Below are 24,154 nucleotides of genomic sequence, written 5' to 3' on the forward strand. Positions count from 1 at the left end.
ACAACCTCAGACAGAAAGTTCTTGACTAAAAGTTCAAAGTTTTAATCCAAATCTGGACAAGTGTTGGGAAAATCAAACTTTGGCCATAGAAACCCCTCCCCTTCTAGGCTACCTGAGGGGACCAGATCACGCCCCCAGGTTCCCGGAGAGGCTCCAGATCTCCAGGGGGTACCTCCAGGCCACGCCCTCACTCTCTGATTGGTTGCTACGTTTAGGCGGGTCAGAAGCTAGACTGCAGCAGAGTGACTCGAAGAGGCCACGCCCCCTCGTCTTGGGTTAGGGCGGGAGGGGCGATCCCGGAATCCCACGTCGGCTCCCAGGAGGCGGGGCCTGCGCCGCGCCCACTACCTCTGCGGGAGAACCCCAAGGAGCGGGAATTGGCAGCTGGAGGAGATCTTGGGGGGGAGGACACCTGGGGCGGGGGCTCTGACGGAGGCGGCGGGGCTGGGGGAAGAGGGTCTCCTCGAGACTCCAAATTTCCACCTGGAGAGGACGAATGGGGTATGAGAATGGCAAACTCTGGGACCCAGAAGTCCAGACTCCCCCAGGCCTTTCCTCTCAGACCTAGGAGTCCGACCTCACAGCTCCCTCCTCTCCCAGACCCAGAATTCCTGGACCCTGGGCCCCTCCTTCCTGGGATCTAGAACTCCCAAGCCCTGTCCAGCTCTCTCCTCATAAAGATAAAGGATTCCTCAGACCCCTACCCATCAGCACCTACGATTCCAGGCCTCCGACTCCCTCTTCCCTAAAACCCAGTAGCCCAAAGTCCCCAGCCCATTCTCACCTGTCATCATTCTGTGCCACTGCGACGCCTCAGTGGCCAGGGCTTGAGAGAGGCTGAGAACTCGCTCCCGGTGCCCTTCGGATGTCGGCAAATAAGGGGTGGTGTTCCTTGGACTAGAAAGAAAGAGATTTGGGGAACTTGTATAATTAGCCAGTACAGTAAGGACCACAGTGCCCCGCGTGTCCTTCTGGGAGTTGTAGTCCCTAGCACGTGTCTCTAAAGGATTTTAAACTGGGCGCGACCCTCTTTTAAAAAGCCCGCGTGCATTGTGGGATTTGTAGTCCGGTTGCCGGAAATTTTCTCAGATTTCCTGACGGAGGGGCGGAGTTTGATATAGACCAAGGAACTGCAGTTCTCACTGCGAACTAGGGCTTTCTGATTCCTCAGGAACTCAAGCGTCTCTAAAAGATTCTGCGATCTGTACTTTAGTACTCACGAGTACTCAGGAGACATTAATAGCAATGCTACTCTCCTTCCCTTTGCTAATTTCCCTGCTCCTTGCCCCCATCTCCAATTCCTTACCTGCTCCAGGACCCCGAGCTTCTAAGCCATTTCTGGGCTCCTGAGTGTCCCAAGACAGGCTGCAAAGGAATTGGGGCATTAGAATTCCTCATCTGGAAGTCCTCATGTTCTCATTTTGAGGGTGAAGGGGTTCAGAAAGGGGATAAAACTGCCCCAAAGACACTGCCAATTTTTAACTTTACTTGAGCTCCTGGAAAACAAGAAGAGCTCGGAAAATCACCGCCCCCCCGCCCCACCAGCCCCTTTGCATTCTGGTAAAAGGCTTACTGCAAAGAACCCCTCTTCTCCATATGACTTAGATAAGACTAATGAAATAAAATTGCTATTTTAAGGCAGGACAAGAAAAATTAAACATAAAATTCTCTCTGTGTGCTTGAGTGTCCTCCCTCTCTCCCTAATGTGCAGGGTGCATCTGTATTACACATTAACCAGAGCTCCTCAGAGATGGCAGTGCCTGCTCTATCGTAAAGATCATTTTTCCCCCCTTTCTTCCGACACTACCAATGTAACTTCTTAAAAGAACAGTATTCTTTTCCAACTCTGTAGATCACGGTGATTTGCTTCTGGCTTTGTATGTTCTTCCCTAGACTATGTATCCTTGGTGAACTTTTTATGTAAAAATATCAGTATGTCATTTTTTAAAGTTATTATTATTTTTTACATTTATTTTATTTATCTTTTTTTTTTTTTTTTTTTTGGCTGCATTGGGTCTTCGCTGCTGCCCTGGGCTTTTCTCCAGTTGGGGTGAGCAGGGGTCACTCCTGTTACAGTGCGCGGGCCTCTCACTGCTATGGCCTCTCCTGCTGCGGAGCATGGGTTCTAGGTGCATGGGCTTCAGTAGCCATGGCACGCGGGCTCAGTAGCTGTGGCACGCGGGCTCTAGAGCGCAGGCTCAGTAGCTGTGGCGCACGGTCCTAGTTGCTCCGCGGCATGTGGGATCCTCCCAGACCAGGGCTCAAACCCGTGTCCCCTGCATTGGCAGGCGGATTCCCAACCACTGCGCCACCAGGGAAGCCCATCAGTACGTCATTTTGATGTACGATCCTTTGTCTGGAAAATGGATGTGAGTGTGCCTTTTGACTTCTAACACATGAAACAGTTCTCAGAGCTGTCTGAGAGTCTGTCTCCCAGGTTATAATCCTGTTTCGCTCAAACAAAATTCCCTTTGTTTCTTGTTAACTTGTTTTTAATAGAATTTTCGTCGACAAGATTCACAGTTGACCCCCCGCCCCACCCCGTTTACCTGTGACAAGGCCAGAAACAGACCCTCCAAATTCACATTCCTTTTGTCGTAAATGATTAGCTGGACTCTTTGTCCCCCCCAAACTAGCTAGACATAGAGATAAATGTTTGGTGTTCAGCTGACTTGAGATGCTCCCTGTTTACAAAAACAATCCCAACTGTGAAATCAACCCACTTGTCTAATTCCTTCCTAGAAAAGTCTAAGATGAAACCATCCATGGGGAACTCCCTGGCAGTCCAGTGGTTAGGACTCCACACTCTCACTGCAGAGGGCCTGGGTTCAATCCCTGGTGGGGAAACTAAAATCCCACAAGCCACTGCACAATGGCGTGGCCAAAAAAAAAAAAAAAAAAAAACCCACCAACAGCAAACCAAACAAACAAACAAAAAATGCCGTCCTGCCCGGACCACTCTGATCGTTGGAGCTGGAGTCCTCTCCCCAGCACCATAACATGAATAAAATCTATTTCCTTACTTGATCAATTTTTCTTCTTTTCTTTTTGCCTTTGACAACACATAGTAACTGAAAAGGAAAATTGGGCTTCCAATCCAGACCCGTGACCCCCACCCCCTCCCTGAGGAGGGAGAACGCTGGTGAGGTGGAGATGTTGTCTCTGGCCCACCCTGTCTTCCACCGATAAGGGAGGCAGGATGCTGATTTCAGCACAGGTACAGCGGGGTAAAATCTGGAAACCTGTTCTGGGTACGGAGGAAGGAAACATCCCCATTTTACAGAGAGGAAAACTGAGGCTCCAACTAGGAACTAAGAACCCACTGCTGCTTCACCGCCCCAGCCGTTTCCCTCACTTTTTGTTCCGCGTCAGGCTGGCGTCCAGCTGGGGACAATGTCCTCCCCAGAGTGAGGAGCCGGGGGGAGGCTGGGCGAGGGAGAGGCCGACCGTACTCCTGGTGTCTGCGCATTCTCTCCAGTTGCTCCTGAGCACTCATCCGGGGCCGGGCCAGGGGGACCTGGGGAGATGAGAAACACCGCGATACTCCAACCTTGGCCTCCGTTTTCTCTCTTCCCTGAACCTCTCAGCCCCCTGCCTTGCCCTTCCCAATAAGTTCACCCCCGCTCTCGAGGGCTACTTCTACACCCGGAGCACAGGCTGTCCCTCTGCTGCTCAAGTCCTTCCATGGCCCCCAAGCGCTTTCAGGACAAAGGCATTGGAGGCCCCTTGTGGCCTGGTCCCTACCCACCTCTCCAGCCTCAACTCCATCAGCTGCCCTGTTCAAACCCGAAGCCCCAGACTGACAAACACCCACACTTCCCTGGACAGATCAAGTCTCTTTGCAGTGATAGTCAGGACTCCGGGTTGCTTGTGATTAAAAAAAAAACAAAACAAAAAAACCTCTGAATCAGCTTTGAAAACATTAAAAGGAAGAATGAGATTTATCGTGTAACTCGATCGTCAGGAGGACCACTTTGGGTTTGTCTGAGGGAGGACTTTACAAGCTCTCTCGCGCCCTCAAAACCAGAGGGAAGAGACACACAGGGAGACTGTCATGTGACAATGGCAGTTATGCTGCCACGAGCCAAGGAGCTTTCCCAGAAGCTACCAGAAATATGGTTCTGATGACACCTTGATCATGACCACTTACTTATAGCCTTAAGAACTTAAAATGCAACAGGATGGAGATAAATCAAAGGGGAACTTGAACTTGAACATTTGGAACATTCGCAGCCTATGTGTATTGCAAGGAAGCTTGTTCTGATGGGAACACCAAGGGTGTGTCCGTAAAACCATTTGCTGAGACATTAGGCATGTGATGGTGTGTGGATCCAGTAAACCAACTCAGCAGAAAAGATGCCAAGTCAAACTGAAGGGGACAGAGATGGGACAAAACGAAGGAAGGCCGTCAGACATCTGGGATGCTACAGGCAGGAAAGTGGCCAATAGAGCTTCAAACGTGTTATCCTTCCAGAAAGGGGGTCATTTGGACACAGACATGCACCTAGGGAGAACGCCACGGGACAACTGAAGTTATGATGCCACAAGCCAAGGAACGGATCTCTCCCTAGCTCCTTCAGAAGGAGCCTGGCCCAGGACTTCCCTGGCGGTCCAATGGTTAAGGCTCCAGGCTTCCACTGCAGGGGGCGCGGGTTGGATCCCTGGTCAGAGAACTAAGACCCCACGTGCCGTGCAGCGCGGCCAAATTAAGTAATTAATTAAATTTTTTTAAAAAAAGGGCATGGCCCGACAACACCTTGATTTCAGACTTCTAGCCTACAGAACTGTAAGACAGTAAATTTATTGTTTAAGCAAAAAACAAAGGGGATGGGGGTGGGGAGAGAACTCTCCACTGCAGTCTCCAACTAGAACATTCTAGGCAGACAGCTTAGATCTGTTGCTATTGTAGGACCAATCACTGCAGTTTACTCTACGTGACTCTGATTTGGTCGATCCTGAGTCACATGCCCACCTGTTAGATACATCATAGTCCCTGTAAATTGACCCTATGTCATTTATTTCTTCATGGCAGGCCAGACCACTGACCCGAAAGCCTGCTAGGGCCAAACTGAAACTTTTACACATCCCTTGTTTCAAAGATAGCTCAAGTAGACAGATATTTTTAGCCACTTAGAGCCTGCCTGTTTTGAATACTCCGTGAAGTTGTATCCAGCATCTGCTAGCCATAGGTAAGATCAACCTGTAGCTATAAAAGCCCCCAACAGGGGAATTCCCTGGAGGTTCAGTGGTTTTAAGGGCTCCGCGCTTCCACTGCAGGGGGCACGGGTTTCATCCCTGGTCGGGGAGCTAAGATCCCGCATGCCTCGCGGCGGGACCAAAACAAACAAACAAAAGAAGCCCCCAACAGGCTGCTGCCCTTAGGAGCTCTCTGACCCAGAGACTCCCCTCTGTGCGGCTAAGCACATCACCTAGACCCTTAAGTCCCTTCTCTAATCTCCTTCTCCTCTGGGAGTTCCCTTGTCCCGCCCCCCTGCTCCTCCTCCTGGGCAGTGGCCCCGAAGCAGTAACCTCTGGAGGATCTAATGCTGTCAGGGACTTTTCCCACAGGCAAATCTGTCAGTGTGGACCAACTAAAGCTCTGTGTGCTACTGCCACCTAGTGGTCATATCTTTTTCCTTGATCAGCTCTGAAATACCTAGAACCTTACACCACCCCGGGATGCTGGCCGCGGTACGGCTGAGGGAGGAGCCATTCTCAAGATTAAGTGTTATTCGGCGCAGCTCCAACAATCCATGTCCTTTATACACACCACTAAGAATAAAGTTCCTCTGCTCCTAAGAAAGGACAGATTGATTACTTGGTTTCCACGGATAATAAGGAAGCACCAAAAATGCTTTTAAACCTATTCGAGGGGACGTCCCTGGCTGTCCATCGGTTAATACTCCGTGCTTCCACTGCAGGGGCACAGGTTTCATCCCCGGTCGGGGAGCTAAGATCCCGCATGCCTCGTGGCACTGCCAAGGTGCGGGGGGAACCACCACCACCAATTCGAACAAGGAATCGTAACTGGCATCCCCGGAACCACGCTCCTGAAAGTCAGCCAATCAACGATGGCGCCGCGTTTCTGAAAATCAGCCAATCAACAACAGACACAAAGCTTCCGCATCTTAAGGTCGAATATACGAAAGTCCACCGGTTTCCGAGCTCTACGCCATATGACATCAGCTCTCCGCTTTGCTCAGAGCGACTGTATCTTACAAGAGGTCTGTCTTGCTTAAGCAAGTAATAAATTCAGCTTTGTTTCCGATACAGAGCTGCAGCTTCTTTATCCCCTCCATGCCTTTGCGTACATAGCCTATTCCCTGTTTGGAGTACTGCTTCCCGCATGGCCAAACTTTTTTCATTCATCCAGACTCACCTTACCTAACATTTAAAAGGCTTCCCAATGCTCTGAGTCCCCCTATGAAATGGCTCAGCCCTGTCGGATGTGTATGAGGATTGCATTCATGCCTCTCCCCCATCAGACTCCAGCATCAGGACTAATTCATGGCAGGGCGCCCCCAACACCTTCCACAGGGGCTGGTCCCTAGAAGACCAGTATGATGAGCAAATAAGGGAAGTCGGGATTTCTTCCTCACTGGCCAAAGTTGAGGGAGAAGGGGAGAGATAGCAACTGCTCTTGACACTCTGCTTGGATTGGTCAGCTGCTGATGGCTTAGTGGGCATCGGAGTGGTCCTGCCAAGTCCAGCAGCCATACTTTTCCTGCCGGACCCCTTTGCCAGTTTCACGATGGGGGAAGCCACAGAAAAATAGGGGTTGTGATGCAGAGATTCACTACGTGGCAAACTCAGAAGGGTAGGTCCTTGAAAACAGGGACTGGTCTGGGGACCTCGCCTTGTAGAGCCTGGCAGTCAAGAAGGGTCTGAGGAATTCGTGGACCTGAATTGAACAACCTGCAGTTGGGAGATGGCATTCCAGAGGTCAGAACTCTGTGCTCCCAAGTGACCATGTGCGGTTGTATGGGTTGCTTACTGCCCAAGGGCTAAAGCCCTCCATTGACCACGCCAGGTTCCATCCACGCAGAAGGGGGAGCCTGTCTCTCATTCACAAAAAGGCATTCTGTAGGCTAGCAGAAGCCCTGGCTTCCTAAATTCCCACCTCAGTCTGGACATTTGCACTAGCTGTTTCCCTGCTGTGCCAGGGATGAATTCTAACTCAATCTTTAAGGTCTGTCTGCCTCCAGGAAACCATCCCCAACATGCCCAGGCTGCCTGGGAGCTGTCCCCTGAAGTCCCCCAATGCCTCGTGCTTTCCCCATCTCAGCACACGCCTCCGCCTGTTCTGATAGTGCTTGTGTCTGAGGTTACTGATGCCTGGGATCTGGCCTGATTCAGTTCAGGAACCCCAGTGGCCGGACAAAACCCAGTCCACAAGAGGCCAAGGACCACCCCAGCACCAATGAGAATGGCAAACTTGTTGGCTCCACCTTCAAAGTCAGTTCTCCAAATTTCTTATCTGTCATTTCCAAAAAAAAAAAAAAAAATCTGAAACTGACATTTGTTTTTCTAAATCGGTGCCGATATGCACCCAGTGTTCCTGATGTGAGGCATCGCCTGAGCCACACCCATCGGGCTTCTGCCCTCAATTGCAATTTTCTTGCTTTGTGTTTTGTTTTGTTACTTACGACTTCTAGTTTAATTGCTCTCTGAAGGTGTCAAAAAGAGCCAAAGATCGCCCCAAAGAGAGTGAAAAGAAACAGAAGCATCTGTCACTTCCAAGAGCTCAGAAAGTAGAATCAAGTCAGGAACAGGATTGTGGAGCCTCTACAGGGACATCTCACTAAATAGGACCCTCAGGATGTGATGTGACATAAACAGAAAGACACGTTGCAGAAGTTTTACTGGGACAGTGACACCAGGAACTGATGACAAGTAGAGAAACTCTGCAGAGGGCAAAATCTGAAGATCCGGACCCTGTGTTCATGAGGAAGTAACTGGATGCCCCTGAATGGCCTTTGGTCATGAAACAAGCTAGAACATTCCATGAAGACCAGAACATTGATCATGAGCATCAGCTGGCAACACCGAAGAAGTATGTGATGTAAAATATCTTAATATCTACCTGGGTGGCAGAGCATCTGCAGGTCAGAAATTACAATTGATGAGTTTCCTAAGATAACAGCTGATGAAAACTGAGTTCTGAAAAAAACGTATACGGTGGATCAAAGAGCTCCATAATGTCTCTGTGCTCCTGTAAAAATGTCACCGAGGGGGCTTCCCTGGTGGCGCAGTGGTTGAGAGTCCGCCTGCCGATGCGGGGGACACGGGTTCGTGCCCCGGTCTGGGAAGATCCCACATGCCGTGGAGCGGCTGGGCCCGTGAGCCATGGCCGCTGAGCCTGCGCGTCCGGAGCCTGTGCTCCGCAACGGGAGAGGCCACAACAGTGAGAAGCCCGCGTACCGCAAAAAGAAAAAATTAAAAAAAAAAATGTCACCGAGGGAATTCTCTGGCGGTCCAGTGGTTAGGACTCCGAGGGCCCAGGTTCAATCCCTCGTCAGGGAACTAAGATCCACAAGCTGCACGGTGCAGCCAAAAAAAATAAATAATCGCCGACAGCAATGAGAGCTAACAATGGCAGGCTTGAAGGATGCCAGGCTCAGGTGGTCTGGTCATGGGCGTGCTGGAGCCACAGGCACACACACAAGACACAGTTGGCAGTGCCTAGAAAAAGCCGACATTCGAAATGTTTGGAATGTGTCTACGATTTTCCTGGGCACTATTATTATGCAAACAAGAAATTGTGGCATCCCCCCCCCCAATGTTCATGGCAGCACTATTCACAATAGCCAAGACATGGAAGCAACCTAAATGTCCATCGACAGAGGAATGGATGAAGAAGATGTGGTACATGTATACAATGGAATATTACTCAGCAATAAAAAGAATGAAATAGGGGCTTCCCTGGTGGCACAGCGGTCAGGAATCCGCCTGCCAGTGCAGGGGACACGGGTTCGCGCCCTGCTCCGGGAAGATCCCACATGCTGCGGAGCAACTAAGCCCACGTGCCACAACTACTAAGCCTGCGCTCTAGAGCTCGCGAGCCACAACTATTGAGCCCGGGTGCTACAACTACTGAAGCCCGCGCGCCTAGAGCTCTGCAACAAGAGAAGCCACCGCAATGAGAAGCCCGTGCACCGCAACGAAGAGTAGCCCCCGCTCGCCGCAACTAGAGAAAAGCCCGCGTGCAGCAGCAAAGACCCAAAGCAGCCAAAAATTAATTAATTAATTAATTAATTATTTTTTTACAAGTGCAATTTAAAAAAAGAGAACGAAATAAAGCCATCTGCAGCAACATGGATGGACCCAGAGATTATCATACTAAGTGAAGTAAGAGAAATACCATATGATATCACTTATATGTGGAATCTGAAAAATGATACAAATGAACTTATTTACAAAATAGAAACAGACTCATGGACATAGAAAACAAAATTATGGTTACCAAAGGGGAAAAGGGAGGGAGGGATAAATTAGGAATAGGGAATTAACAGATACACGCTGCTATATATAAAACAGATAAACAACAAGGACCTACTATATAGCACAAGGAACTATATTCAATATCTTGTAATAACCTACAATGGAAAAGAATCACTTTGCTGTACACCTGAAACTAACACAACATTGTAAATCAATTATACTTCAATAGAAAAGTTTTTTAATTTAAAAAAGAAATTGTGGGGCTTCCCTGGTGGCGCAGTGGTTGAGAGTCCGCCTGCCGATGCAGGGGACACGGGTTCGTGCCCCGGTCTGGGAAGATCCCACATGCCGCGGAGCGGCTGGACCTGTGAGCCATGGCCGCTGAGCCTGCGCGTCCGGAGCCTGTGCTCCGCAACGGGAGAGGCCACAACAGTGAGAGGCCCGCGTACCGCGAAAAAAAAAAAAAAGAAAAGAAATTGTGGCATCTCTACATACAGCTTGTAACAATAGAATTTCACACTCCCTGAAGAGAAAGGATAAACCACCCACCGCCTTAAAAAAATCAAAAAACAAAAACTGCATACTGGTTGCAGGCATCAGGAACCCAGGACATTTTCCTCAGAAATAAAAAGCGCCTGGGGAAGAAATTGAGACACAGATGTAGAGAACAAACGTCTGGACACCAAGGGGGGAAAGTGGCGTGGTGCGTGGTGGTGGTGGTGTGATGAATTGGGAGATTGGGATTGACATATATACACTAATATGTATAAAATGGATAACTAATAAGAACCTGCTGTATAAAAAAATAAATAAAATAAAATTCAAAAAGATAAATAACTCTCCAAAAAATAAAAAAATTAAAAGCACCTGATATTTATAAGCTATTTTTATCCCCCTGACTCCATTTAAGTAATTCATTGCTATTTTTTTAACTTGACATTTAAATGGTGATATTATTTATAGCTTTTATCCCATTTCCTATGCATATTCATACATTTTATTGGAGAAGCGGTAATGTGTTTGCTTAAGTGTGCTGCTGCAGACGCGGCAGGCGGTGTTGTAGAACGCACAGTACACAGTATAGGCACCGACTTACTTGAATCTGCAAAACTTTGCATTTTAAACAACATCTGGTCCCAAGGGTTTTGAACAAGGTTTGAAAACCGCTATATCTAGAATCCGACTCTGTCTCGACACCTCCACTTTTTCTAACCTAGTGCAAACAACTGTTCTCTCCCCGCTGGAATAGCCCAGTCACCTTCTCACTGGTTCCCTGCCTCAGCCCTTGTTCACTGTCTGTTCCCACATGTGGCCGCCAGAGGGCGCCAGTGCCCACTTACAGCATCTCAGTGCCTGCTCAGATACTCCATGGCTCTGGGCTCACCCAGTGTCAAAGCTAAGCCCTCACCTTGGACCACAAGGCCCAGCACGATCTGCCCCTATTACCCCTCTGTCCTCATCAGCACCCCTCTCCCTCTTGCTCGGTTACTCGGTTACGGCCACACTGGCTTTCTAGCTGCTCCTCCAACACGCCAGAGTCTTCTGCCTCGGAACCTTTGCAAACACTGTTCCCTTTGCCTCTAATGCTCTTCCACCAGACATCCCCAAGGCTTGCTCCCTTACCTCCTCCGGGTATCTGCACAAGCATCACCTCTCCAGAAGCCTCCCCAGACCAAGCCATTGACAATTGCACCTCTTCTCCAAGTATCCCAAATCCCCTCACCGTGCTGTTTTTATTTATTTAGCACTTAGAACATATAAAGTAATTTATAGTAAATTATTTATTACCCGCCTCTTCCCACTAGAATGTCAGATTCATGAGAGAAGGATTTTTTTTTTCATCTTGTTCACATTTGGGTCCTGAGCACCTAAATAGCTCTCTGTGATAGAACGTTCCTGAATGATGGAAATGTTCTATATTTTCACTGTCCAACAGGGTAGCCACTGGCCACTTATGTCTCCTGAACACTTGAAATTTAGCGAGTGAGAGTGAATTTTTATTGTATTTCATTTAAATTCATTTAAATTTAAATAGCCCCATGTGACTACTGGCTACCTTATTAGACAGTGAAGAGGGTATTTAATAAGTATATATTGAATGAATGATTGACAAATGAATGAATGAATGAAGTGCTTGCTCTAAGGCACTACTTTCAGGCTTTATGGGCATTCATCTACTTTGACTCTTCACATCAGCCCTAGGTGGTAGACACCGCTATTAGCTCCATTTTGCAGATGAGAAAATGGAGGCAGAGAGATTTCATAACTGATCCAAAGTCACACAGCTTAGAAGTGGCAGAGACAAAATTCAGTCCCAACGCTCTTAATAAATCTCGCTGTCTCTGCTCTAGGGTGTGGCCTTAAAACTCTTCTCTCCCAGATGTTTCCCCAAGAGTGGGGACAGGGGGTCCTTCCTGTGGTGGTCAAAGCGTTACAGTGGACCTGAGGAGGCCAGATGGACTGCCTACCTTGGTTCCTGGCTGTGGGGAAGGGGGGCGGCGACCCTCAGGGCTGGAAGCCCGGGAGACCCTTGGAGATCCAAGACCTGGAGGAGTAGAATGGGACTGGTGAGGACCAGGAATGCCGAGCAAGTCCCTCCCCACTCCAGACGCTTACCTGACCGAGGGCTGGCAAGCTCTCTGTCGCCCCCTGGGGGCCGCCCCCAGTCAGCCTCAGGGGACCGGGGTAGGCTCAGTTCCAAGGACTCAGGCAGGCTCTGGAGAGGCCAGGAAAGGGGAATAATAATTATCATTACCACTATTATTACCATTTTCAAGCACTTAGCAATTGAGACACTGCATAAGTAGGATTAAGATTGAAAACCAGGAGCCAGATCTGGTTTCCAAACCTCAGCTCTGCCATTTTTTTTGCTGTGTGACCTTGGGAAAGTTACTTTACCTCTCTGTGCCATATTTCACCTTTTGATATGAGGATTTTAACCTACAGCTTTTTTTTTTTTTTTTTTTTGGCTGCGTCAGGTCTTAGTTGCAGCACACAGGATCTTCTTTGAGGCATGCGGGATCTTTCCTTGTGGCACGTGGGCTCTTCATTGCAGCGCGCAGGCTACTCTCTAGCTGTGGTGCACAGGCTCCAGGGCACGTGGGCTCTGTAGTTGTGGCGCGAGGGCTTAGCTGCACCGTGGCATGCGGGATCTTAGTTCCCTGACCAGGGATCAAACCTGTATCCCCTGCATTGTAAGGAGGATTCTTTACCACTGGACCACCAGGGGAGTCCCTGATATGAGGATTGAATCGATACATGTAAGGTACTTAGAACAGTGCCTGGCACATGGCAGGGCATTATACGTGTGAGGTTTTATAATGATTATGCATCTGGCACGGTGCTAAGTACTTTACCAGCATTATCTCATTGAATCCCCTCGGTAAATCTACGAGACAGCTATTATTATCCCTATTTGATATATGGGGAAACTGAGGCTCAGAGAATGAGGTCAATGACTGATGTCACAAAGATAGCAAAGCTGAGATCTAAACCCAGGTCTCCTGGATACATGATCTGATGATCGCCTACAACCATTGTGGCTCCTGATTCCTGATGGCTTACTCTGTCAGGCACATTCTAGTCACAGTTTCTCCTTCTCACAGTCCTCTGCAAGGTAGGGGTTAAGATCAGCGGTGTCTGGTAAATGTTTAACAAATGCCCTCTGGGAGAAATGAGCCCTGGTTTGTAGCATTTGCCAGTTTCCACGGTGTAAATACTCCCACCGTGGTCAATTTCAAGCTACCAACATGACATCACTGAATGTGGAGTTGAGAAGAGAGGCAGCCAATTGGACCTTGGGAGGTGTTGGGAACTGGGTCCAGCACATCACTGGACAATGATCATAGTACAACGAATAAGGAAACAAAGGTTTCCAGAGCTTAGGATACATGCCTGAGGTTGGTTAGCTGGTCAAGGGAGAGAGAAAGAGGGGAGATGGTAATGAGCTGGGCCAGGGGCAGATGGAACAGGAAGCTGGGGGTGGAGAAAAAGGTGAGTCTCACCTCCCTCTCTGAGGACTCCTTGCCTTGGAGTGCAGGGGATGGGGAGTCAGGGTCAGTGTGGTGGGGTGGTTTCTGGGGGCCCCCCAGACCTGCCAGTGTGTCTTCCACCATCCACAGCTGTTGTTGAGCAGATGCTCTGTCCTGGGGAGAGGAAAGGAATTTGTTACTCAAAGGTGGGAAAATGCAAGGAGGGTTAAAGTTGATAGGCCATGGAAACGGTCTGAAATTTCCATTTAGATATCCCACTTACCCATTATCATTTATCATAAACATTGTTTTTCTGTATGGCTCTGTAGTGTTACCTCTGTTATAAATAGGTGACCATATAAATAGATGTGAGTCTGTTTCTGAATATTCTATTCTTTCCTTTGTTCCATTTGTCTAATGTTGTGTCAATACTATACTGCCCTCTTATTACCTGTAGCTTTACAGTCAGACTTGATTGATATCCAGTTGTGTCAGTCCTCCAGCTTTGTTTTTGCAGGTTGCCTTGTCTACATTTGGCCTTTTGCACTTCCAGATAGAATTTAGAGTCAGCTTGTCAAACTCCACATAAAAGCCATCTGGAATTGTATTGGGATCGAATATCCCCACTGGGGAAATCACATCTTTACATGAAAGCCCTCACCACATAAAGATGTACCACATCTTTACATTAGTGTCTTTCCTATCCACGAACATGGTACATCTCTCCATTTATATCGGTCTTCAATTTCTCTCAATGACATCTTGTGGCATTCAGAGTAGGTGTCGTGCATGTCTTTCATTATGTTTCTCCCTAGATATTTAACCTGTTTATGTTCATTGTAAACACTATTGTTTATGAATATTCATTTTCTAATTGTTTGTTATTAGCATACAAGAAGACAAGTGATTTTTGCATGTTATCCTTGCATTCAGTTACCTTGCTGGATCGGCTTATTCTACCAATCTTTCTGGAGATTATTCTAGATTTTCTACATACACAGCTTTGTCATCTTTAAATAAAAACAGCTTTACGCCTTCCTCTTTGGTCCTTATACCTTTAATTTATGTCTCAGACTTCCTTGTACCGCCTAGAATCCCTGGGACAAGGCTGACTAGAACTAGGAGGGGCTGGGGGTCTGGATCCTGGGTCTGAGAACTTGTCTTATTCCAAATACTGGGGAAAAGTTTTCCACACTTCACTGCCAACAATCATGTTTGCTGTAAGTTTACGTTTCTTATAGATGCCTTATCAGACTAAGGAAGTTGATTTATATTCCTACTTTGCTGAGAGATTTTATCATGAATGGATATTAAATTTTTAAAATGTTTTTCCTGCATTTATTGAGATGACCATGTGGTTTTTTTTCTTTATTTTATTAAATGTAGTGAACTACATGAACTTATTTTCAAGTGTTAAATTGACCTTGCATTCCTGTAATAAGCCTAATTTGGTTGTGATGTATTTTTCTTTTCTTATATTGCTGGTGCTAAGGAATATCTAACACCAGTAGCTGGGGGATTAGCGTTGAGGGGTGGATTTTAGGAGGAAGTGGGAGGGGGTTAGTATGAAGAGGGTGGGGCTTAAACCTGTGAGTATGCATTTAATACTAGAAGCCAGAATGTTTAGTTGAAGGTATATGATTTAGAAATTCTATTGCTAGGCTTAGAATGAAGACGTGGGTCTGAGGCCAAGCAATGGGGCTTCAGGAGGGGGGCCTGAACTAAGGGATTGGATTTAGAACTGGAGCCTCCAGAGGATAAATTTAAAAGTGAAAGTCTGGATGCAGAATGCAAGAGATGAACTTGCAGGATGGGACAGGGCTGAGGGGCAGAGTTTTGACCCCAAGTGTAGGGCTTCAAAGTAAGAGGAGAGATTTAGAACCAGACGGGGCAGTAGTTCCGAATCTGAAGATAGGTCTTGAAATTAAGGGCAATGTCTTAATTATTGGGCTTTAAATGAAAGGAAAAGGCAGAGGGGGAGGGGCTAAAGATAACATGGGAGGGGGTTTGATTCTATGGGCGGGGCTTAAATGCCAAAAGGGTTTCCAAGTGATCTTGGAGTGCAGGGTGGGGCTTGGGGGCTTGGGGCAGGGGTGTACCTGGGGGGACCCGAGGTGCAGCAGGTACTCAAGGGTCTCTCTCAAGGTGCTCAGCTCCTGTTCCAGGCTGTTGTACGTGTCCCAAACCCGCTCTCGCTCCTCAGGTCCCAGAAAGGGGGAGACAGAGAGTTAGCATGTCCTCCCACCAGATCTTCCCCAATCCCATCTTTTCCTAGATTAGCAGGAGGAAGGGTGGCCTGGCCCCAGGTGCCCTGTGGGGTATATGGACTGCAAGTCCCAAGGGCCTCTTTGCTCAGACTACTGGGAACCCCAGAGTCTATATTGAACCTGCCATTCCAATGAACTGCTAGTGTAGACAAATAACAGCTTTCCCTGAATCTTCTGGATTACCTCTGCACTCCTCTAGGGCAGCAGAGTCTACAGATCTAATGAATTCTTGAAACAGACAAGACCATGAGACCTGTACACCCCGGGCAGCAGAAACTTCCTTGCCAATACCAATAACAAGAGCAGCTAACTTTTTTTGTTTTTGTTTTTTTTTGTGGTACACGGGTCTCTCACTGTTGTGGCCTCTCCCGTTGCTGAGCACAGGCTCCGGACGCGCAGGCTCAGCGGCTATGGCTCACGGGCCCAGCCGCTCTGCGGCATGTGGGATCTTTCCGGACCGGGGCACGAACCCGCGTCCCCTGCATCAGCAGGCGGACTCTCAACCACTGCGCCACCAGGGAAGCCCTAAACAGACTTTTCCTTTCTTTTCTTTTCTTTTCTTTTTTTTTTTGCAGCTAACATTTATTTGGCACTTACTGTGTGCCAGGCACTGTTCTTAGCTCTCATTTAATTCTTTTGAGGTAGGTACTGTTAATGTCTCCATTTTACAGATAGTAATAATTACAGCTAACATAAGTATTGCTTACCATATACTAGGTACAAAAGTGTTAAACATTCCTTCATTTACATATATTTATGAAAACTTCACAATAGCCCTATGAAGTAAATATTATTTTTATTATCTCAAGTTTATATGAGAGGCATCTAAGGCCCAGAGGGATTAAGTAAATTCTCTAAGGTCACAAAGCAACAATGAGTGGAAACTGAGATTCAAAGCCAGGAAGTCCGTTTCAAAATCACCCCCTTGGGACTTCCCTGGTGGCACAGTGGTTAAGAATCCACCTGCCAATGGAGGGAACACGGGTTCGAGCCCTGGTTCGGGAAGATCCCACATGCCGTGGAGCAACTAAGCCCGTGTGCCACAACTACTGAGCCTGCGTGCCACGACTACTGAAGCTCCTGCGCCTACAGCCCGTGTTCTGCAACAAGAGAAGCCACCGCAACGAGAAGCCCGTGCACCACAACGAAGAGTAGCCCCCGCTCGCCGCAACTAGAGAAAGCCCTCGCGCAACAATGAAGACCCAACGCAGCCAAAAATAAATAAATAAATAAGAACTTACTAGACTGGAAACTAAATCTATCACAAAAAAAAAAAAAAAATCTCCCCCTTAAATGGCTAAATTAAATACTACTGTTTCTTGGCTGCTTGCCCCTCACCCTCTAGGAATGTCAAGATCATTGGCTTAAAATTGGGGGGATTCTCAAGAACCACCTTCCCAAGAGTCTTTGGGGGCAAGTTCCCTTTAGTAACAACCTGTAGAATCCTGGGGTCTCCTTGGAGGTATGCCCCTTCCCAGATGTTCACCTGGGTCAGGTGACAAAGAGCGGCCCTCACACTGACTAGTCGGTCCTGCAGGAGGCGCTGGCGCCCCCAAGCCCTCCCAGGAGCTGCAGCCTCCCTGGTTGTTTGGCCCAGCTGCTGTCGAGTCAATTCCAGGGCTGCTTCTAGCTGCTCCTGCACCGAAAGGGAAGATGGTTAGACTTCTGAAACCACCCCCAGCCTCAGGAAGAGAGAAAAGGTGTCTTCCTATATCCTTGGGTATGCTGGGGATCAGGATGGGCTAAGGGCACGTGGAGAGGCCAGATGCCCCTCCCCTGTCCCAGAGCCCTGTACCTTCTCCTCCTGCTTCTGATCTATCTCCTCCTGCAGCCTCCTCAGGAGCCGGTCCTGCCCACACAACTTGGTCAACAGAGTCTGGAGAAAGGAGGACAGGAGCTATTTATGGACCAGATCTGGCCCTTCCCCCTGCCCCACAATTTAAACATTCTCTCCCCAGCTCTGGGAACTCAGCAAGGGTTCGATCAGGAGAACTTACATCTGTCTCCAAGCTTTGGTGGAAGGTTGAGTCTAGAGGGGGACCCGGCTGAGGAGAAAGAGAAAGGTTGGAGGTCACGTGCCCAAACAGGTCCTTATTGTAGCTCAGCGCTGAGCTGAGCCCTGTTGCTACTAACAGACACCCCTGTCCTTATTAGCTTTGTTCCAAGCTTTAGCAAACCTCAGTAGACCAATTGCCAGACTTTGGGCTTTAGGAAGTGGTCTTTGCTACCAAATAGCTATAGCAAATAAATAATTAATGGAGAAAACTTAGAGAGTTCCTTTATGACTGAGAATAAAATAAGGATGCTCACTACCACTGTTACAGTTTAACACACTATTAGAGATGTTGACCAATGCTATAAGATAAGAAAAAGAATAAAAGTGTAAGGATAGGAAGGGGAATGATAAAACCATCATTATTTATAGATGATGTGCTCATCTACTCCCCCCAAAAAATAGCATAAAAAAATTATTAGAATAAATAAGAGAATTCAGCAAGGATGCCAGGTGTAAAATGAAGTTACAAACATTAATAGCATATCTCTACACCATCAATAACTAGAAAATATTTTTTAAAAAAGAAGAACATACCATTCAAATAACTATAAAAACTATCAGTAGGGAATTCCCTGGTGGTCCAGTGGTTAGGGCTCGGTGCTCTCACTGCCAGTGACCTGGGTTCAAACCCTAGTCAGGAGACTAAGATCCCTCAAGCCGCCCAGCGTGGCCAAAAAAAACCAAAAAACTATCAGGAATTTAGGAATTACCTTAATTACCTTAACTAATAGCACAAAAATCTCTATGGAAAAACTCAAATGACAGACCTAGAAAATTATATGAATGAATGGAGAGATATTCTATATATATATGCCACCCAGTTTTCAGCAGCCCTAGGAAACTAATATATATCCAGCCACCTTGAAATACCCAGTTTTCTCTAGGCACACTAGTCCAGGAGATGACATTCGCCATAGCAAAGAAAGCAAGGGAGGGGGCTCTGGCAGATTCGAGGTGCCCAGGATACCTACCAATAAAACCATGGAAGCCCGGGTCCCGGGAGGCCTTGGAGGGAGCTGGAGATATGTGGAGGAACCAGAGGGGGCCTGGGAGGAATACTGATACAGAGATGTTTAGAGATTGGCATGTCTTACTAACAAATATTAGAATGGATGTGTCCCGAATTGCAGTGCCTTAGGAGACTCTTTGAGGTTCAGAACTGGCCCCCAGAACTTCCTCAACGATCTGCTCTCCAGCTGTGTGCCATTGGGACACAGAGAATGCTAGTAAGTGGAAAGCCTGGCAAAAGAGTCCCACGGACCAATGGAAGTTGCAGTCTACGCTCACGCTCACATTCGTGGTTAGCTGTGGATTTTCGGGACTACAGTCCCATGATGCTCAGAGGAAATAGTAGGTGACCAACTTAGAAAGATAAACTGGAGACACAAGGCAGATGCAATCGACGCTACCTCTCACAGCATTGTCCTAGAGGAGAGTATTCTGGACTACAATCTCCATAATGCTTAAGGGGTAACGGCCAAAGACCAGCCTGAGGAGAGCCCTGAGAACTCATGGGAGTTAAAGTTCACTCTCCCTTTCACATCTGAACCCAGCTGTGATTATGCTGAACTACAATCCCCATGATACCCAGGGGCCAGTGGCCTAGAGACCAGCCTGGAAAGACAGCCCCATGGCCAAATGGGAGGTTTAGTCCCTCTCCCCATCACCTCTGCTCACCGGTGTTCTGGCCTCCTGACTCCAGTGCTGGGGACTCCTGGGGTCCCTTCCTCCCCCAGCCTCGGAGGAGGGTCCTCGTCGGGGAGTGGGGGGCCTGGAGAGTGTCTGGCGCTGGGGGGCCCAATCCAGGGGAGGCCGGACATCGATGCGACTCAAGGGGGTATGGGGTCTGGCAGAAGGTGCTGTGTCTCCAGAGGAGGGAGGGGGTCTGCGTGCAGGTGCAGAACGGGGCCGGGGGAGGCTCAGAGGGGAGGGAGGGCGAGAGAAGGGTGTGAACAGGCTGTAGGGAAGAGAGAATAGGCGAACTGTGTCAACTAGAGCCCCATCATCCCACGACCCATCAAGCCAGCCTCAAAGATCTGTCTCCCTTCAGGGTGTCTCACTGTCCCTCTGGAGTAGAACCCTCCTCTAGTAACCAGATCCTGAATAATTTCCCTCTTTATGGTATCCTCTCCTTAAGACTTCTCCCCAACAGGCACTGACCCCACAAGAACCCAGCAAGTCACACACATCAGTGAGAAAGCACTAAGTCACTCCCCTAATCAGTCCCAGCCACGCCCCTCGGCCACGCCCACAGCATTTCCTCTGAAGCTCAGCCCTATAGAAACTTCTCGTCCCAGACTCCCTCGTCCAACTCACTCTGGGCTCCTTGTCCTCCGAATTCGGGGTCCAGATTGGAGGTCAGCCATGGGGCTGGGGGTGAGCAGCCGGCCACGACCTCTGGAGAGACGAGCCACCTCCGGTGATTCTGAGCCGCACCCCTCTTCCCCTCTGCTCACCTCTGGGGGACCACCGGGGCCGCCAGGGCCCTCCCCAGTCTGGGGACGTGCAGATGACCTGGGTTGCCCACTAACGAGTGGACACAGAAAAAGACATCACTCCTTTGAACTTTATAACAGCCCTAACTGCCATTTCACAGATAAGGACACAGGAACCTACAAAGAAAAAAGGGGAGGTAGTGTACTGTAAATTGTTTTCCCCATTTTGCAGATGGGGAAACTGAGGCCCGAGTTGGAAGTGACTTGTGCAGGGCCACAAGGTCCATCCAGGTCGCTGGGCCCAATGCCCTAGACTATGCGTCTCCAGCCTGAAAATTGGGGCAGGCAGACAGAGCCTGGAGCCTTCCTTTTTTTATTAATCTGACATTTTTTAGGTGGCAGCCTCAGGGGGTGGAGACTTCTGCGGGAGCCAGTTAGAGAGTGAGCAATACTGATGGACAAAACGGTGGGCGGAGCTTACAAGAGATAGACTCTTTGCTGATTGGAGATGAAGTCCCCAGGACGTGGGGCCTGAAGGGCGGAGTTTCCATAGCTAGAAGAATAGTGATTGGACATTGAAGAGGGCAGGGTCTTAAAGGGAGGGGTTAGCCGGATAATTTGCAGGACCCAGACTGGAGGTAGAGTGTCAGGGGCGTGGCCTCTACTTATACTCACCAATCGTCCCCCTCCGCGCGGGAGGCCCGCCCCAGTGCCCGTAGCCAGCCCCTCAGGTCTTCTAGCGTGTCAGCCGCCAGAACGTAGGTCCTCATGCCCGGGTGCTCCGCCTGCGGGAAGAGAGAGCTGGAGGACCCGGCCGCCGGGCCCTCTAAAAAGAAGGATGCCATGGAACCTGGTCTTTATCTCCAGTAATGGATGCTCCATGCCTGCCCCCATCGCCTAGTGCCTTAGTGCCCATGGGGCTTGGATGGACTCACGGTGAAGGTGAAGCGCCGCCCTCGGGGGGCTCCTGGACCATCTGGCCTGATACTGTAGCTGGGGAGCAGGACGCTTCCCAGGACGCTCTCCTCGCGGCTGTCTGCAAAAGACAGGCTGGGGTCAAGTGTCACACAGGGATCTAGAGGCCAAGAGGCTAGTGGAAAGGGAGGGTGGGAGGGGGGCCCGCCCACCCCATGCCAGCTGGGGCACTGACCCTTGTAATAGAAGAGGCAATGGCCAGAGAGGACGAACCAGCGGCGTTTCCAGAGCCGGAGCCCGGAGCTGTCCTGGAGAGACAGAGTGGGAGTAGAGGGGGGAGGGAAAAAAGGAGATGGAGACAGTGACACTTGGGGCCAAAGACCCAAACAAAGGAGAGGGGCAGAGACACATGTTTGGTGCAATAGATTCAGATGGAGAACTGGAAACCAGTGGGTTGCAGTTGAGAGGACATAGATTCTGGACACAGGTGGACCTGAGTTTGACTCTTACCTCCACCACTTTCAAACTGTGCCCTTAAGCAAGTCATTTCCCCACTAGAAACCTCATTTTTTCCTCATGTGTCAATTGGGGATTGAGAAGTTACAGGAAGATTGGGACAGATACTGTACCACACACGGGCAGCGGCTTTATATAGAAAGACTTGGCCCGATCACTATGGAGTGTGAGACACAGAGAGGCCGGGAAGGTGATGCTGAGCCGTACCCTGAAGCCTGCATCTCCCCATCTCCTCTTCCAGAACTGCTCCATCTCTCACCTTGTGCCCCTCTTCTCCCCTTCAATCCATTCCCACAGAAGCAGCATGATCTTTTAAAATTATAAATCAGACCATGTGAGTCCCCTGCTCAAAACAGAGCTTCCCGTCACACTTAGCATAAATCTCAAGTTCCTTACCCTAATTTGCTGGCTTACGGGGAATCTAAAACTTGGATGCACATAAGAATCACCAGGAGGGCTCATTAAAACACAGATTCCTGGGTCCCATCCCCAGAGTTCTCCAGTCAGTAGATCTGAGGTGGGAGCTGACAATTTGCATTTCTAGAAATTTCCCGGGTGATGCTGGCGCTGCTGGTCTGGGACCACACTTAGAGAAGCTCGCCCCGTCGCCCTGCCGCCCCTCCTCTCTCTCACCTTGGCTTGCTCCAAACACCAAACTTTGGCCTGCTGCAGGGCCCTTTGCTTTCAGATTCCCTCTGCCCCCCAGATCTTAACACAATGGCCTCCTTCTTGACACATAATTCTCAGCTCAAATGTCATCTCCTCAGAGACGCCTTCCCCGACCAACAGTCAAAAGTAGCTCTCATCCCTCAGCCACTTTCCAGCACATTCTCCTACGTTATTTCTTCACAGTGCTTCATTTCCCACCATCCAAAATCATTTAGTCCACTTGTTTTATACAAATTTATTATCCATCCCTGTCCCACCCCCATCTTGAATGTAGATAGATACTTATTTGTCTTATTTGCATGGTATGTGACCCAGGGCTTGGCACATTGTAAATGTTCAAGAAGTGGTCGTTGGACTTTCCTGGTGGTGCAGTGGTTAAGAATCCGCGTGCCAATGCAGGGGACACCGGTTCGAGCCCTGGTCCGGGAAGATCCCACATGCCGCAGAGCAACTAAGCCCGCGCGCCACAACTACTGAGCCCGCGCGCCACAACTACTGAAGCCCGCGTGCCTAGAGCCTGTGCTCCGCAACAAGAGGAGCCACCGCAGTGAGAAGCCCGCGCACCGCAACGAAGAGTAGCCCCCATTCGCCGCAACTAGAGAAAGCCTGCGCGCAGCAACGAAGACCCAATGCAGCCAAAAATAAAATAAAGCATAAATAAATTTATGAAAAAAAAGTGGTCATTGAATGAATGAATGAATGAAAGAAACGACAGAATAAGGGAGGAAACAGTTATCAAAAATATATATATATTTGGAGAAGACTTGGAAGGAGAGAAACAGTGGACAGCCAGGGGCACAGCCTCTAACATCACTTGGAGTGTCCTTTCCCTTCTTCTGCTCACTCTACCTGCTTATGAAGCCAGCCTCGGATGTGCACGGGGAGGTTAGGGTCCCTTCTGAGTGCATTGCCCCTCTTCCCGAAGGCATGCACCTTGCTTACCGCCCGGGTGGACTTCTGAAGAGACAAGGAGGACAGAAGTGAACATGGCCTTGGGATGGACTTGGGGAGGCGGTGCAGTGGGACTCAGGCAACCCAAGGCCCTCCTCAGCTGCCTTTAGAAACTGGGTCAAGGAGAGAGCTGAGGGAGTTCCCTGGTGGCCTAGTGGTTAGGATTCGGCGCTTTCACTGCCGTGGTCCGGGTTCAATCCCTGGTCGGGGAACTGAGATTAAAAAGTAAATAAAGAGGCATCTGAGTTTGGGGATGAGAATTGCATGTGCATAGTGCAGAGTTGACAGACACTTTTCATGCGTGGCGGGAGGTGTCTGGAGGCAAGGAAGAGGCTACTGGCCACTGCGGAGGGAATTTGGGAATCGAGGGTCCACTGCCAAGGAGAGGATGCTCTTGGCCACCAGAGCCCGAGATGTAGTAGAGCCTTTGGGACCCAAGATGGCAATACTGCCTGGGAGGTCCCCATGGTCAGGAAGGACCTCTGTGCTGAGTCCCTAGTGATGGGTCAGCTGGAATCAAAGGATACCTCAGTGCCAAGGAATGACATTCCTTAGCGATCATGTCCAGGGTGGCGGTGGGAGCTCCAAATCCCTTCATCCCAGTAGATGGGCCTCCCTCTCCTGTGCACACAGATATCCCAGGCACCCATGGCCAGATTCCCACAGGATGCCCCTCCTTGGTGACGACGCTGATCCAGGTCAGGTTCAAATCTACAGAATCTGAACTTGGGAAGCTAGAAATGAGTGAGGGGAGTGTCTGGAGGACAAGAAAATGAATGTCATGACTGAACTTTGGGCTGGGGTGATGATTTGGGATGCAAGAATCTCAGGCCACATGGGGCATATTTATTGTTGGAGTAGGGTCTTTCCTTTATCAGATTTCAGAACTGGGTAGATGGGATGGCTAGAGACAGGACACGGATTTCTCAGTCC

At 49.1% G+C, this 24,154-nt stretch overlaps 1 protein-coding gene across 13 annotated transcripts in view; it reads right to left on the reverse strand.

Moving 5' to 3' along the window:
- Window positions 1-18: 18 nt before the first annotated feature.
- Window positions 19-24,154, reverse strand: part of PLEKHA4 (pleckstrin homology domain containing A4) — a 32,062-nt gene continuing 7,926 nt past the window's right edge. For 6 of the 13 annotated variants that reach the window (XM_033846355.2, XM_033846359.2, XM_073796127.1 and 3 more), the window contains exons 3-20: window positions 23,120-23,227; window positions 21,321-21,393; window positions 21,106-21,206; window positions 20,846-20,955; window positions 20,052-20,261; window positions 19,413-19,692; window positions 18,707-18,793; window positions 17,677-17,724; window positions 17,475-17,555; window positions 17,166-17,315; window positions 15,512-15,610; window positions 13,446-13,586; window positions 12,058-12,157; window positions 11,910-11,986; window positions 3,356-3,517; window positions 1,307-1,365; window positions 785-897; window positions 19-483 (exon numbers count right to left, since the gene is read on the reverse strand). In XM_033846355.2, the coding sequence (XP_033702246.1) occupies window positions 221-483; window positions 785-897; window positions 1,307-1,365; window positions 3,356-3,517; window positions 11,910-11,986; window positions 12,058-12,157; window positions 13,446-13,586; window positions 15,512-15,610; window positions 17,166-17,315; window positions 17,475-17,555; window positions 17,677-17,724; window positions 18,707-18,793; window positions 19,413-19,692; window positions 20,052-20,261; window positions 20,846-20,955; window positions 21,106-21,206; window positions 21,321-21,393; window positions 23,120-23,227 (2,262 nt within the window). In that variant the 3' untranslated portion in view covers window positions 19-220. Of the gene's footprint in view, window positions 484-784; window positions 898-1,306; window positions 1,366-1,972; window positions 3,248-3,355; window positions 3,518-11,909; window positions 11,987-12,057; window positions 12,158-13,445; window positions 13,587-15,511; window positions 15,611-17,165; window positions 17,316-17,474; window positions 17,556-17,676; window positions 17,725-18,706; window positions 18,794-19,412; window positions 19,693-20,051; window positions 20,262-20,845; window positions 20,956-21,105; window positions 21,207-21,320; window positions 21,394-23,119; window positions 23,228-24,154 lie in introns of those variants that run through there. The other 7 variants (XM_033846367.2, XM_033846364.2, XM_033846366.2 and 4 more) reach the window with 4 other exon arrangements.

Source organism: Tursiops truncatus, chromosome 19 (assembly GCF_011762595.2).
Source record: "Tursiops truncatus isolate mTurTru1 chromosome 19, mTurTru1.mat.Y, whole genome shotgun sequence".
Classification (NCBI taxonomy): domain Eukaryota; kingdom Metazoa; phylum Chordata; class Mammalia; order Artiodactyla; family Delphinidae; genus Tursiops; species Tursiops truncatus.